This window comes from Pteropus medius, unplaced genomic scaffold, assembly GCF_902729225.1.
Source record: "Pteropus medius unplaced genomic scaffold, Ma_sr-lr_union100, whole genome shotgun sequence".
Classification (NCBI taxonomy): domain Eukaryota; kingdom Metazoa; phylum Chordata; class Mammalia; order Chiroptera; family Pteropodidae; genus Pteropus; species Pteropus medius.
The window spans coordinates 11463818-11481048 of NW_024344240.1; the positions used below are offsets into that span (position 1 = coordinate 11463818).

At 34.5% G+C, this 17231-nt stretch overlaps 1 protein-coding gene across 3 annotated transcripts in view; it reads left to right on the forward strand.

The window, feature by feature from the left end:
* TMTC2 (transmembrane O-mannosyltransferase targeting cadherins 2) overlaps nucleotides 1-16791 on the forward strand; it is a 346015-nt gene extending 329224 nt beyond the window's left edge. For all 3 annotated transcript variants that reach the window (XM_039868969.1, XM_039868971.1, XM_039868973.1), the window contains one exon: nucleotides 14120-16791. In XM_039868969.1, the coding sequence (XP_039724903.1) occupies nucleotides 14120-14299 (180 nt within the window). In that variant the 3' untranslated portion in view covers nucleotides 14300-16791. The remainder of the gene's footprint in view (nucleotides 1-14119) is intronic.
* The last annotated feature ends 440 nt before the right edge of the window (nucleotides 16792-17231 follow it).

The window sequence follows — 17231 nt, forward strand, 5'->3', positions numbered from 1 at the left end:
TGTATGTGAGCAAATTACCTAGGATGACACACAGGAAAGGAAAATGGGGAATATGAAAGAGAAATTAAGAAAACTAGAAGATACAATGAGAAGATCTAATATCTACTCAGAGCCCAAGGAGTAGAGAGTAAAGTGATGAATATTCCAGAATTTTCTAGGATGATTAGAAGATACACAGCACAATATATCCCAAATTGAATAAATGAATAAATAGAAATCTATACCTAGGCCCAGCATGGTAATATTATAGAATATCAGAGACAAGATGATAACCTAATAGCAGCCAGAAAGAAAACTTACCTAAGAAGGAATGCTAATTTGACCAACAGCACATAATAAAATCAATAGCAATCACAGAGAATTTCTACAAGTTTCCATCACCACATCTATCTATTAGCATCTGTGTCTTCAAATGCTATCTTTTCTCCTTTCGTTATGTATAAAATATCCATACTTCTAGCTCAAACCAACTTCTTCATTTCTTTGCTAGATGCCTCGGTTGTTGACTATCTAAGGACATTACTCATACAGTTAAATTACTCTCCCTTTCCCTCTCCTGTTTCTTTGTCTCTGTTTCTTATATTAACAAAATTTTTCTCCATGAAATTTTTCCCATCAGCATTTAAACATTATGTTATTTCTCCCAAAATTGAAACACAAAAAGCCTCTCGAGCCCATTTCTGCCTCTAGCTACCACTCCATTTTCTTCTTTCCTTTATAGCAAAACTTTCCATTTTCTATTGGACATGCTCCAAACAGGCTTTTTGTCCAATGATGTCACCAAAATTGCTCTTGTCAGAATTACCAGAACAACACTCAAAACATTAATACCATTTGTTCTCACTTCTAATTTTACTTGTTCTATCAGTAGCATTTGACACAGATGGTTACTCATTTCTCCTGGAAACACTGTTCACTTGGTTTCCAAAATGCCCTCCCTTTGCTACCCCTGAACTCTGGTCCCTCTTATTCTTTATCCCCTTGGTCAGTTCCTTCTCATCCACCAAGCTCCTAACCTTGATATTTTTCTCTTTCCTTGACCTAACTCACTCTTCTCTGTATATTCACTCTCTCACAGATCTCATCTTCTCTCGTGGCTTTAAATGTATTAATACACTGATGGCTCCCAAATTCATATCTCTAGATAAGATTTCTTTTTTGGACTCCAGACTAATCACTCCATTGTCTATTTAGTATCTCCATTTGTGGAGACCCTTCAAGTTACTAGTCGAAAACCAGGCTTCTGATCTTTTCATACCTTCTCCTCCCATGGTCTTTCCCATTGTAGTGAATCACTTCATTCTTCTCGTTACAGAAGCCAACTTCTATTGCTGCTGTCCTTGTCAAGGACAACAACATCACTTCTGACCTATAATACTGAAATCAACTCTTTCCTTAGTCTACTTTCAATACAGCATTTAAAGAATAAGTCAGATCATGGCACTCCTTGTACAGCTTACCCTCTTACCTCCTTCAGTTCTTTTTTCAGATGCTATCTTCTTCTAAGACCTTTCCAGGTCTCCCTATTTAATATTGTAAACCAGAGTTCAGCAAACTTGTAGCAGACCAGATGGTAAATACTTTAGGTTTTGCAGCCATAAGGTCTCTTATCTCAACTACTAAGCTGTGCCATTGTACCATGAAAGCAGCCATAGCCAACACATACGTGATAGAGTGTAGCTATGTTCCAACAAAACTTTATTTATAGACATTGAAATTTGAATTTTATCTAATTTTCATGTGCCATGGTGGAATTTTATTCCTTTCGAGTGCTTCTAACCATTTAAAAAATTTTAAATGGGCCAGTAGAGGGCCAGATATAACCCACAGATTGTAGTTTGTTAAAGTCTTACCTCACGTACATTCCTTAAACCCTTTCTTTGCTGTATTTTGTACTCTATCATGTATCACCATATAATATCCTATATATTTTATTTATTTTTTGTGTTTATGTATCTCTTCATATACAGCTTATGAAGAGAATACAAACTCCACGAGTCCTGGTATTTTTAACTTTTGTTTACTGCTGAATTCTCAATGTAGGTACTCAATAATTAAATGAATGACTGAATGAACAAATTATATTTTAAAAGGAAGTAAACAAATTTGTCTATAAGGGAGGAGATAATCGAAGAACTCAAATTTATTTTAGAAATTATAGTCAGAGATAAGAGGACAGATATCATTTTAACTATTTGCGGCTTACAAAAAGCTCCTTGATGACTCATTAAAAATTTTATTATTTCAACGTTATTAACTTTCTTTTCATCCTTCCTAAATCACATTGATTTAACAGCTAGTCAGTAAGAGATATTTTAATTAATTGATCCTCCTTTTCTTGGGATGGCCACGCTTCCTGTCTCACTGGTTTTCCAGGATCTGGTATTAAATAATCGTACAGATTAGGCACCTGCTTCTCTACTGGAGACTCTCCTTTCACATGGCCACTGTAAAGGATCATGCTCACTCAGCATCCAGGACTTAATTTTCAATTATAAATTGCCTTCATAATTACCATTTAATTCCTATTTCTCTTGGATGAATCAAAGAAGTTAACAAAGTTCTTAAACTTCTGTCTTTGACCAAAGTAAATATAAGTGTTAAATTATAGGCATTAGAGCATAGCTTAATTTCTGTGAGCCATTTCAAGACACTGAATTTCAATTTAATTATTATATGTAATGGACATTAAGCATTTATGAGACAAATGGCCTACAGTTTAATTAGTTAGTCAAGTATGCATAACATACTGTGTTTTAAGAATAACCAATATGTAATAACAGAAAAACATATTGCCTCTGGTTTCTTTCGCAAATGAATTGAAAAGATTTGCCTTTTCTTATACTTCTAGAGAAGTCCTTTTTGTTTTGCTTGTTCAGACGTGAATTATAGGTAGAGGTGATATGTGGTCAAGTTTTCCTGTAGACAAATATCAGATCACTATTTGAGGTTGTGGCATTGCCAATACAAACATGTTTTTTGAGTAGGTAAAAATGTATTACTTTGTGATTTTGTAAACATGTTTGCCACTTACTACATAATTGTTATGGTTCCTGACCTCAGTATTGAAGATGAGTCTAAGAGGTCTGAGTTAGCATATAAGAATTAATCACTGGGTCCAAAATAATTTATTTTGTTCTACCTTCCTTTTCAAATCACTTGGGTTGTTATTAGTGATATATGGGTGAATAAGTGTCCAATAAATATATTTGAGGCCAGCAGTTACTTGGACTCTGTGTCTGGGTGATTGCTTTATTGATTGCTTGTTATTCGCCTGCTTGCTTCTTTGTTTTATTTTAACAGGTTAGACCAAAGAAGGGAGGCAAGAAAGTAAGGGTATTGCATTTTCAGAAGTAGAGAGAAGAGGTAAAACATTGCTAGAGTAGGTAAAGGCAATACAAAATCTGTAATATATATGGTTTTGGAAGCTATTATGCAAACAAATGTCATCAAGCCAGTCTTTAAAACATTCTTATAGATATAAAAATGTGATGACTACAGGCTTCACATTAGGTGATTGACACAGTCTGAATATGGTGGTTTCAGATATATACATTTCAGAAAGGTAGGCAAAATGTGCAATTGAATGTAGAGATTTTGAGTCTGATATGTGAGCGTATGTGAGGGGCAGTTCTGCCACTAAACCTCTCTTGATTTTCCATGGGTTTAGATATACGCAAGCCATGTTTATTTTTACATTTTCAGCAGGTGTGACACTGGCAAGTGTAATGGCTTGGAGTATAGCATGGTTTCACCTTGATTGGTGTGTCCTAATGGAATATTTTCTGAAATGATGTGCGAAGACCTTGCATCATTATTTTTCCAAGTATGTATCAACAAAGTCTTGGCCTTATAAAAGTGCAAATAAAATGCCATGCATCGGACAGTGTGTTTACATTTTATTTTTAGTCCTTGGAAAGATTTATAGTTTTTGGAAGAATTGCTTGCTGCTCCTGCTTGTTATTTTTGACCTGATCATCCTAACTCAGATCATTCACAAAACTTTCCAGTTATTGCTTTCAGCAAGCCCGTGGTGAATTCTCTCAATGAAACACATTTGTTTATTCTGTGGGTGGACAGTGGCTGCCATCTAATGTGATGTTGAAAAGTGATTGCTCTGAATGATGCCGTCACTGTTGGATTAATCCTGCTTATTCGTATCATGGTACCCATCTGCTTTGGGGAAAAAAAGTCTTCACAGTGTGTATGTCTAACCTAAATTTTATTTTAATCCATTGCTTTCAGGTCTCTGACATGCTCATTTATATAATTTAAAAAATGAATATTTTTTGATAAGTTCTCTTCAGGAACAAATCTATCATTTCTAAAATATGCAAACTAGTATCTCTCACTGAGCTCCATCAAATCAAAGATATTTATTGGCAAATGTAGAAGTCAATTGGAAAAACAATGTACATAGGTTTAAAATTACTTCCTGAATTTGATTGTCATGGTTTCTGATGAGTTTTACTCCGGTTTAATTTTGATTTTTTCATATAGTATACCTATTCCTCTTGCTGTACTGCATTTTTTATCAGATTATCAATTTGCATAGCAAAATAGACCTGCTCCCTCCCCAAATTAGCTCTCTTCTTCTATTTTCCATGACAATTGCATTCTTAAATATTATAAGCCCAAATATCGACTGCCATCATACCTCTTGAAATACATTTTAATAACAACATGATTATTCCAGTGACATATTTCAACTCCTTGGAATGAGCAATCATTTTATTAAATATATTCAAACTCACGTTTCACACATACACACTTGGATGGTCTGTACAGCTGGAAATCCTTCTGTGTAATATGATTATGATTGCGAAAGCATGCATATGTTCCTCCCTCCCCTTCATGCTAAAAAGAAATGAATAGAGTGTAGACTGAATTATGTTGCTTAAATCATATTTGGACTAGAAACAAGAAAATAAAAGAAAAGAAGATGATGCAGGTTTTTGTAGAAGCTATCTAGATAAGAATGGCAGAAAGCTATGGATGTTTTAGAGATATAGATGATGTTTGACTGTCATACAGATTTTTTTCTAAACATTTTTCCTTCAGTGTTTTCAACCTTCAATAAATTCTACTTGTTTTTATTTTTCTAATCTGCATGCATTTTAAGTCACCACATATTTTCTTATGTAGAAATTTAATAGTTTTACTGCAAATGATGAACTATTTGCTTATTTCAAATCACAAATAAAATACCAATTGCATTTTCTAAAAGCTATGAGTGAAAAGTAGATGATCCAGATCTAGGTTTTCCATTCGGGTTATGTGAGAGATGTTCTTGTGAAACTAAGGACATCAGGAAAATTTATCTTTGAAATAAGATCATCTCAATGAAGAATAATTTTTTAGGTCATATTCTTAATTGAGTAGATATACTTTCCGTTAGAAATAACCACCACCTTTGAAATGACCCTGTTACTATCGGTGTTTGCTGTCCCTTTAACCACAGCTTTTGGCATTTTGATTGCTGTAGAAATGAATAGTACTCCACATTGTGGTACTCGCACCCATCTTAAAAGGTAAATGAATGTTCTCGTAACACCAACTGGGATGGGGCAGATGTAGGAAGGAGGATTGAGCACGCGGGATAAACTGTTTCATTGACAAATTGAAACTGTGCCCTTAATACAGTGTTGTGTCTTGCTTGTCACCTATATCTGTTTTGTTTTATTCAAAGCTATTTCAAAAACACAAATACTCTTTTGAAACTGACAATCAAAATAACTCATTTCTATGTTTGGTAAATCTTTTTTGCAGAGATACTTTATTCAGAATATGAAAATATGACTACAAAGAACTATCATTTCTGATTTGGGAGCAATGCATTGCTTGTAGGTTTTTGTTTCATCATAGAAATTTGTGAAAGATCATTAATACTTCATTTTTAATAAGATTTTTTTTTTCAATTTTTGGTTAGGTCTCAAAAGGGTTAATATCATGGTATCACTACTGACATTTAAATCTCCAAACTAATTGAAATCCACTCTTCTTTATTAGAGTTTCTCTCCACTGTTGGCTCTACTCTCAGTAGTTTGCTAAAATCGCTTTTAAAAAGTAATAAATCGACTTTTATATGACCCACCAATTTCAAAAGGTATTTCAAAAGATTGTTCTCTCTTTGGAAGAATAAAAGACTTGAAGCAACCTGATAATACATTTTTTCTAATAGCCTCACACCCATAAGGAAATAGTTATCCTTTTCCTGCACAGGTCAGTCTTAACATCTTCTCTGCAGACATGTCTGAGTCTTCTTTGCAGTAGAAGAATTTGTATTCATGCACTGGAATATAAACTCCTCGAAGGCAGTGAATCCTTCATCTGTGCAATCCCCTATGATGCTTAGGACAAAGCATGATTGATAGTTTCATCTACCTCATAAGTCTGAGGAACATAAACGAGATAATGTGTAGCTTCTAATAGTTTGGGGTAAATGCCAAGTGTGCAATTAAAGTTAGCTAAAGCCACATACACTTTAAAAATATACACTGTTCTTGTTCACCACTTATCTAGAGAATCTGGTAGCAACCTTGACATATAATAGGTGCTTAATAAATATTTGTTAAGTTACATTGAGATTGGGCTAGAATTTACCTCTCCTAGGGCAGCTCTTTCTGCTAATCTTTCTGCTAAACCATACACATTTTTTTTTCTTTCAGCAAGTATTTATTGAAAGTTTCTTTTATATGCCAGAACCTAGCACTAGCACTATAAAGACGGTTAAAATAAATTCACTGTCTGTCTCACCTTCCAGCAAAGAAGACAGACACTTAAAACAAGTGGATATAATTCATTGTGGTATAAGTTTTGCAATCAATGTTTGTAGACAGTATTATGGGAACATAGAGAAGTAAGCTATGAATCAGAGATGGCTAAACTCATTTTAAAAATGAGAAGTTTGTTGAACAGAGAATGAAAGAAGAGCTTTGTCAAAATAGCACTCTGATAAGAGATTAATGCTTGAAATGTCACATGGGAGAATTAGAAGCTTCACGTGGCTCATGCAGAAGTATACTGGGGCCTTATTTTGAGTGCCAAGGTGTAAAGGGTTTCTTACTACTGGGCTGAAGAGTCTGGATTCTTTTCTTTAGGCACAGGTGTTTAAGAAAGAAATTTGGTTGGATGGGAGATAAATTGGAGTAAGGAAGAAATTGAAGGTGGGGGAGAAGTATAGGAGTCTGATAGAATTTAGGAATGAGATGAGATGTTAACTAGGCATTGCAGTAGAAAATGGAGGGTGGTAAAGAGAGGGAGAATATGAAATATACTGTTCATCTTAAATTTTCTTACTGTCCCTGAGAAAGGGAACTAAGAAGAAAGCCAGAAAGCAAGGAGATCCGGATAAAGAAAGAGAAGCAAGCCATAAAGAAAAGTCTGTTCTGTATGCTAGTTAGCTAAGAGCCGCCATCCTTCTCCCTCATAATATAGTCCATGATTCCCCACAGTTACTGTGGGATATTTTTGTGGCTCTTGCAGCCCCTATCTACAGCCCACTCTCTGGCTGTCCAGATTTCTATCATCATCCTCTCACCCACATTGAAAGTGAGCCTATATCAGGGATCTTTCATTTTGTATATAAAAGATTGTTCATCTTAGAAACAGTGGTTATATGGTTGTCAGTCTTGGGAAAGTGACTCTGACCAGGAAAACACCGGGCCAGACAAGCCTGTTTAGGGGCTGTTTTGAGGTAATGGGAGCTCTGTGTAAGTACCTTTCATATATCACTGTGTAGGTGACAACCCTTACAAAACTTATTCTTTCCAAATATTAAAGAAGAGATGGTTCACTGAAGAGAAAATATAAGAAGCTCTTAAATGTATGAAAATGTTACTAGCCTCTCTAGTAATCAAGAAAAAGAAAGTAAGCACAGAATAGCATACTATTTTACAACTTTCAATTTGTAAAACTTAAAGTCAGATAATACTAAGTGTTATTAAGGATATGGAATAAAGAGACCCCTGTCACATGTTGATGTGGATGCATTTTGATACAACCACACTGAGAGCAATTTGGCAATATCTGGCAAAGTCAAAAATCCCCAATGATCTAGCAATTCCACTCTCATATGTTGATCCTTAAGAGAATGGTAGTCATTCAATGGAACTCATGTTAAAGAACTAAATGTTACATATATCAACATGGATAATATTGAAAAACAAAAATGATGAGCGAAACTTCAAGTTCAAAAATAAAAGTCAAGTTCCAGTTGCGTGTTTGGCAAGATGGCATCTCGTGAAAGATAATGACAAATTTATAAACTTAAATCTTATGAATGTATAATATTATGGATTTATTATAGGTACACGAAAAATAAAAGTGTAAAACATACACTGGACATATAAATACCAACTTCAGAATAGTCTTTTTCTTGGGAGGATTGGGGAGTTCAGGAATATTTGGGAGCTTTAATTGTCCTTATAAGTTTTAATCCATCATCATCAATCAGTTCCACTGCCCATTCGATTTTTCTTTTTGTCCATCAAAATAATTTTATTTAAATAATCCAAGAGAAAATGATTAGAGCTGAAACCAAGTTGAGAAAAAGGGACAGAGTATATGAGAGATTTGGGGTTAAGTTGCCAAGACTTAACAATTGGATGTATATACATTTGTGTGTATGTAGGAATAAGGAATCAAGGATAATTTAGTCAGGTTTCTAGCTTGGCATTGGACCATTGAGACAAAGGAAGAGGACTGAATTTGGAACTAAGAGAAATAGGTACCTAACTTTGTCTCAGTCCATAGTATACATTTTTTCATAAGCCTGAGAGATGATCTTAAAAACTTTTTCAGTAATCATTTATTAAATATCTACCATGTACAAGGCACAATCAATTCAAAGAGGACCTTTAAATTTCTGCATAAAAACCCTATTTAGGAATATTTTTTCTTTAAAGTTTATACCATTAATTTTTAAGCATCATAGTACAGTTACTCCTCCAGTAAATTCAATTGGGTAAGCAGTTTCAACTGAATACAGTTGAATGGAAGTATGTAGCCTTCATCAAGTTATTTAGTAACTATTTGAAAAAGAGTGAGACTCCATTAAAAATATCACACTGTATAAACTCATTTTATATTCAGAAGGGGATATATTTGCAAATTATATTCAGAAGAGAAATTAAAGGTAGTTATCGTGAAAACATCCCAAATATATGTAGTGCATTAATTAATAGCTGAGTAAGGATAACTTAAGACATTCTTCCTTAAAAGTTAATTAGTTCATACAATAGTAAATGTACAGCTATATGGATAATTTCAGCAAAACTTTAAATAGAAATAAATATTTTTATAAAATTAGAAATATTGATGTATTATCTTGGTCCACCTTTTTCATACCTTGTCTCTTGATTTTCCTTTGTAAAAGGGAATGGTCACAAGCACCAGTGGGTGGCAGAGAACCCAGTTACTGTGTGGGTGCCAGACTCCTGTTTAGTCAGAACATTTCAACCAAGCTTTTATTTTTCTAGGCCCCACCCAAGTCCTCCGGTCAAAGTTCTACAGTTTAGTCCTGTTTCCAACAGAAACATGAGCTCCCAATCCAAAATCTCTGTATGGTCTCACTATTTCTCTTCCATAGATTTCTTTCCAAGACTATATAACAGACAAAGACCAGGACAATGACTTTGTCTTCCAATTCTCTGTGCTCAGGAGACCCTGTAAGCTCAGCTGGGATCCTTGGGTCCCTCAAGGGCATTAGACAAGGACCAGACTTTCATTATCTTGCCTATACTCTACCACACCTCAGTATACATCTATTATTTTAATTTTGCATATATCCTCCAATGTCGAAGAAATAAGCCAAAGATCACAGTAAAGTAACAATAAAGGCGTAATTCTCTAGAGACTTGAAAAAGACGTCATTTGTTGCCTCAGTATGGCTGCCAGTCAGCCTCTTTGATGTGAAGCATCTGTTCTCTTCAAGGAAGCAAGAAAGGTCTGGTTCTCCTTTCTAGTCTGTGAAGTAGGAGGCGGTGTCATTTGTTGTATGGAGCCACAATCCCCGTGTTACTGGATTGCAAGCTACTGACTGCCTTTGTTAACATGCTGAAAATATCATCAGCTGTCTTCAATAAAAGAGGATGTGTGTGAGGGAAGACATCAACAGTTGTAGTTGGGTTTCTGTTCCCCAGCCTATGAGTCATGGCTGGCAAGCGGCAATGACACCCAATAAGTAATCAGACAACTAGTCACCTGGACTTCTTGAATTTCAGTTATACAGCCAGATAATGTTTAAGTCTGTTTAGGAAAATTTCCATGCTCTTATTTGATTATGGAAAGGCTTTTTATTACCTCTTCTTCTGTCTAACAATATTTAGTCATTTATGGCTCTGTTAATAGTTTCATTTGAACACTTACTACCTTCAATAATTGCGTGACCAAGAGAAGAATATTATTTTATGAAAGGATAGACATTTGATCTGATATATTTTGTTCTATAGGAACTTCATTCTCTTATAAGAAACTTCATTTTAAAAGCTATAAAATGATATAATCCAGGATCTGGAAATAACCTCTAGAACAATGCTTCTCGAATTTAATGAGCATACAAAGCACATGGGGATCTTGTTAAAATTCAGATTCCGATTCAGTAGGTAGCACCTGAAATCCTGTATTGCTCTCGAGTTCATAAGTGAAGCTGATGCCGCTCCCCAAACTACAGTTTTTGTAGCAAGGCTAGACAATCTGAAGGCATTCAGTCCAATGGGCATTCACTAAGCTACCCATGTGATTGCTGTGGAGGGGAGACATGACAGGCTTAAAAGATAAAGCCTATGTCTTTGAAGAGAGAAAACAACCATATCAGAAGAAAGTAGTCTATATCCAGTTTTATTCATAAATTTTTAATAAATACATAAAGTTATTTGTCAAACTAATTATTGACACTTTCAAAGCTGTTACCTGAGGCAATGATGCATATGTCACATTTGAGCACGTCAGTGTGTGCAAATTTCTTCAGTTTCCATTCATGCAAATAAGGAGCTATAGTGATGTTTTAATAAGCATTACCTAGTGTATGTTCATTGATTTTTAAGATTTTTTTTACTTTATTAAAACAGATACATTCAAACCAAAATGATTCCTCTGAAAATAGAAATCTTTAGTTGCTTAAAAATATTCAGTGATGTTCTTAAATATGCATATTTTCAGTTTACTTGGATTTTTATTCTTTAGGGAACACAATTAATATATGTGATCTTGCATGAGATCTGTTATTCCAAATTAATTTCATAGTATCATTTTTTAATTATTTTTGTTCAGTGAGTAACATACTAGTATAAATAATGCAATATTAAAGTAATTCTAAAACACTATTATAATTTGCATTCAGATTCATTTTGATAACAGATTTAACTTCCTAACTTTATTCTTTTTAGAATAATATTAACTTTGTTTTCATCATTTGATGATAGGGAGGCGACTCAAAAGTATTCCAAGGACAGAAGAACTCAGGCTGTAATTTAGTAATAACAGTAAAGCCTATTCATGTGGCTTGGTATATTTCATCACTATTTTCACATCCATCTCTTCCAGGTTTAACCTAAGAAAGGCTACAATGCTAGTAAAGGTAAAGCCAGTTCACAAATCCTCGGCATCTAGGTTCAGTATTTGTTCAGGCACACTGACAAGAAGATTCTGTTTTATGTTTTAGAGATAATGAGGGAATGGAGAGCAAAAAAGAAGAGGAAAAAGACAGTGTTTTTGTATTCTCGTATAATATCAACAACTCCAAGAAGCAAGTATTGTTATCATTCCATTTCTAGAAGAAACTGAGGTCTCAAATGCTCACTCAACTTGTCCAAGTGCACACATTTCTGGGGTGGCATTGGAACCTAGACAGTGTGACTCTATAACCTCTAAGTGCTTTTAATAATTCCCTTAAGTTGCAATTATATTTAGGTACAGACACTTTGATAATAAAGTGATTAAGAAATAACTATCCCACAGAACCATCTGGGCTTTCGTCACTGGGCCTCTTCTATATCTGATGAGTAAAGAGTGGTCTTTCCTCCCCATTTCCTTTCTTCCTACTCAAGATAGGAAGAAGTCTGAACATTTTATCTATTTAGGATCTCTAGTAATTCAGGTTGTGAATACACTTCACCATCAGTTTAATAGCTGTTTAGAGGGAGTTGTGCTAAACTCTGTGAGGAAACATAATTCAGATATGTGTTTAGACATTAGATTCAAGATAATAAGGGGTGGTGTGATAACAAAGTTCTCTTAGGAAGACAGAGCAAGTGGCATTATTTTAGGTTTCCAATGTGGAGCTATTCATTGCATATGTAATTTAGAGCTATCTTTATTTGGATTGGTGTTTAAAATTCAATATTGACCATCTGTATTTTTCTTGATAAGTATGGAGTCATCCTGATCAAAAGGTTTTTGAATGTCATAAATAGCTTATATTTGCAACTCTGTTTTTGGAAAAGAAAAAAAAAAAAAGATGTAGAAAAGTTGGAAAGAAATGCCAGTAGTAGAGTACTTAGAATTTTGGTATACATCCAGAGACATATTATCTAACCATTGAAATGAAAATTTTAAAATATGTATAGCAACATAAAATCACAAACATGCATGTGCTAGACCTCAAGAAAAATGAGACTAGAAAAATGAACTTGACGTTTATAGAGTATCTACTATGTGCATGTACTGTGCTACATTTATTTTCTCATATCTTTCTAACATATAAAAATGTTGATGTTATTTCAATATTTCGTAAATGAAAGAATTGGGACACAGATATGTTAGGAGATGTCACCAGGGTCATAGAGGTCGAGCAAGAACTCAAATCCAAATCTCTTAAAGTCTAAATCTAATCATCTTTTCCCAGTTGGTTTATTCTGAGCTATTCAACCCTCACCCCAGCATTGTTTTGGTTGACTATAATTGTTTTTAGAGTAGAGAGTGAAGTCACATGCATTCAGCTGAAAAATGCATGCATTGTGAAAATACTAAAGCATAAAAATAATTGTGAATTATTTTAGGCTGTATCAGAGAGTTGTCAGGAGAATTAACAGTTGGCACCATCTGTAAAATGAAAACATAATCATAGCATAAACGCTTTGTATTATCTGATATTTGAAATATGCCAAAATATTAGCTGCTCTATGTTAGCCGGAAAGTTTTAGGGATGAGACAAGAGCAGAACAGCCCTTATTTGTAGATAGCAAGCAAAATATTTTCTCCCTTGGGAAGGAATTTTGTTGTTGGTAACTAATGTCTGAGAATTTGGAGATGGAACTCCTGTATTAAGCTAGTGCTACATAACTCATATATATATATTTTTTTAACTTTGCCTTTTAGACTATAACTATATCGCAGTTAACACACATTACAGAAAAATCAATGTTTGAAAATTATCTTGCTTATAAATAACAAGCTTTTCTTATAAAAGTAACTTTTTCAGTGCCATATTTTATTTATATTAATGTGTTTTTGCTACATTTATAGTAAACATTCACCATTAGAAGTTTATTTTAAAAAAACAACTTAATAAGGACTTTGTCTTATTAAACTACTTGGGTTAGATTTGGAAAGGACTTTAATGGTTGCATCCTATTTATTTTTTCTGAGTGTTTACCCTGAAAACATCAATAAAATTTTGAATTATACTTTATTTGTTTGTTTGTTTGTTTTATGTTTGTAGAAATGGCATGGAATATTGCTAAAGATGGGGAACAAAAAGTGGGTAGATATAGATTTGTCAATTTTTCCCACTTAATGTTTTATTTCTTGTTATTGAGTTGAAAAAAAGGTTTAGTTCTTTGCAGTTGAAATTGTATCACTTTTAACTTTTTTTCTCAGGAAAGTACAATCTGACTAGGTTACAAAGTCTCATATGTAACCTATACTTTCTCATTAAAGAAGAAAACTATTTCTCTAGTTGCCTGCCCTATTTAAGGTACAAAGTACACAGCAGCTGTTTGAAAATGTTTTTTTCCTTCCTAGTTATCTTTGTCTGTTAGTATAAATTGCTAAATTGCTTCCATAACATGCTTCCAGCCATAAGGGAATCATTTGAGTAAGTGGATGAAGATTTTTGTCTCTCATGAAGGAAAGTTTGTAATAGCCTTTTAATCATTTTCCTTCCTCTCTCTGGTCCCAGTATCCGGCTGCTCTCATGAACCTGGGAGCCATTCTGCACCTCAATGGCCGACTCCAGAAGGCAGAGGCCAATTACCTGCGGGCGCTACAGCTCAAGCCGGATGATGTCATCACACAGTCCAACCTTCGCAAGCTCTGGAACATCATGGAAAAGCAAGGCTTAAAGACTTCCAAGACCTGACACAGGAAGGCAGTACCTCGTCCTCCTCCAGATTTTAAAGTTGGTTTCATTAACAAACAGAAACTTCCCAGCAGTGCTATGACAAGAGCTAGATTGGACCTCACGACCAGGACTGAGGTCGCCGAGGTCACTGCCACTTCTAGGAGTATCCACTTTGTTGTTGGCACAGCCCTTAACACCAAAAAAGGGAGGGGGGGACACTGGAAACCTCCTGATATATGTAATTGTTACCGCAAGAACTAAACCAGAGCACTTAAAACAGGATCTTTTGGCATTCTTAAAGAGGCAGCGGGATCTAAGTTTAAAATTTTGTTCATTTTTGAAACTAATTTAGAAATTATATTGTTCCTTAAACACTGTGAGAGGAAGTCAGAGTACCCACTCAGCCACCGTAAACTATTAAGGTCAAGTGTTCACAGGGAGTAATTAAAGGGTAGTGTGAGTCCTAGTGAGCTGGCTGGTTGTCCTGACGCTGCTGTCTTCCCTCTTTGGGACAGCCTGCTTATCTGAAACTTAGAAAACTTTTTTTTTTTTTTGTTAATACTGTGTCAGGATCTGTCATAATCTACAGTGGTTTCCTGACTATGCACATAATGTTTTATGATTTGGATGTCAGTCTTCATTCTTTTGGGCATCGTATGTTTTTCATGTTCTGAGAAGGATATGCAGAGTAGAGCAAACCACATTTCACACTGGTGTGGTAGGAGGGGTTGGGGAGGCTTCATATGTGTTAGGCAGGCATTTTTTACTTTAATGTCAACAACATTTTCCCCAAAACTGCCTAGGAGAATTCATTGTATCCTTAGGCTTTTGAAATTACCTTTTAAAATGGCTCTTCCTGGTTAATGCATATGCTTATATAAGGATCATATCAAAAGGGAACTTAAAAGTGTTCTAGTCCCAATAACTAATGAACAGCTATTAGACAAAAGCTAAGGTGGTTTGTGCTTTGCAGATGTTACTGGTTAAAAACTCATGTCTGCTCAAAGGAGTGTATAGTGATGGTTGCCAATGATTTTATGTTTTGGAAAAAGTTGGTATGAAATGCTAATCACTTTCTAATAGGTACCTAAGCAGCAATGCTGATGAGTTTTTAAGGAATTGTTTTAATCATATTTTTCGTATTTTGCTCTTCCCAAAAGACATAAAAAATGACTTCTTATTTTTAGCTGGAGTAGAGTGTAGCATTAGCCTGCGTGTTTCTAGTTCTTCTGCCAAGTGCTTTTCACAATTGAAAACCATTTTTCACTAGCGAATTTGGTAGTTTGTTTCATTACTTATTAGTAACCACTTCGATGGTCATTTCACAAGTAAGACTATAAAAAAAGTAGAGAACATTTATTGAACACTTTTAGACTTGCAGTCAAACTTTGCTACTAAAAATTAACTTTGTGAAAATAACAGCCCACTGTTAACTTCTTCATAAAGTAGCTATACAATACTCTACATATTTATTTATTTATAATTTTACCATAGCAAAATAACAAACAAAACTTGATCCGTTAAGCCAGATTTTTTGCAAGTGAAAATTAGCTTTTCCCCTTTTACCTTCATACTCCATGATTATGTGGGCAGCATCCTCATTAAAGGAAAGATGATCATGCAAACACATCATGCTATGTTTCTTCCATATTTTTATTTTTCTGCATATCAGAATAGAGTGGGATAAAGAATTTACAGTAGTGTTCCTATGATGTTAATGGTTTTGTAAGAAGGGCAAATGTAGTGAGAGTGATTTGCTGATGGCATTAATAAGAAGGCCCTCCTAATATGCATATTATTTAGTTAACATTTCATTGAAGGGCCAAAAGTTAAATTATATCAAAATCATTATGTTCTCAGAATGATATTTAACACTTAACAACAAACCCGTAGTCAAACCAAAAGTGTGGGTTGAAGTGTATTTTTCATCTTCTGCATTGGCAATTGCAAAAAAATAAATAAGGAATTTAATATAAGGATATAGAGATGAATTCAATGTTTAACATTTTAATTTATTTAAATAGTTATTGACCTATGATGACTTCTTAGTCTTAACACTTTATGTCTTTTTATTGTTATTCTTCCTTTCAAAACACTTGGTTCTTAATAGGTTCGCTGATTGCACAGTAGAGGCACTTCATGTTGACCCAGTTCCCAAGTAGCATTAATAATTGGGCCTGTGTCATAATATGCATGGATCTTTAATAACAAAATGTCCCTGACACCTTTCACTACAGGGCTGGGCTTAGACCAACTATGGGGGTGGGCTGGGGGGACTGTAGAACATGGTCAAAAAATGTCTCCGCTCAGGGATTTATGGTGGATTACTGCAGACAGTGCTAAAAATATAGAGCACAAGACAAGTTTACTAAATTAAAATTTTATTTTTTGAGAAACTGTTATTTGTATAAATTATCAAGATTTGTAGGCTTTCCTTTTGTAGAAATAATTGTTTTATGTGCCAGAGAATTTCAATTTTGTTTTCAACAATAAAGCATTGATAACAAATATGTCGTATAAGCCGTTTTTAAATCTACAGCAACAGCACTTACATTCTCTCAGATTTTAACAGAACGATGGGAAAGTTTTTAGAGGTAGAGATCGAGAGTCAAATAGAGACAGCAGCTAATGCTTAAGCAACAATAATAATTACTCATCAGTCTTTAGTAGATATAATAATGAGGGTTGCCAATATCATCAGATTTGCTGTTCAGAAAAGATGACATACTTTTTGTTTTGTCTTTTTGATGAACTATAGAAAAGTGTTAGGAAATATCCAAGCAGGGCCGTTCCCTGCTTCGCTGGGTGTTTGGTAAAAATGGCCATATTTAGAAGACCCTGATTCTTTAGTTCTGGTCCTGGAGGAAAGCACAACCATTTTTTGCAGAGAGACACAGTTGCAGCGCATTCAGGGGTCAGTTGTAAGGAAACCTTGGGTCCTAGACAAGGT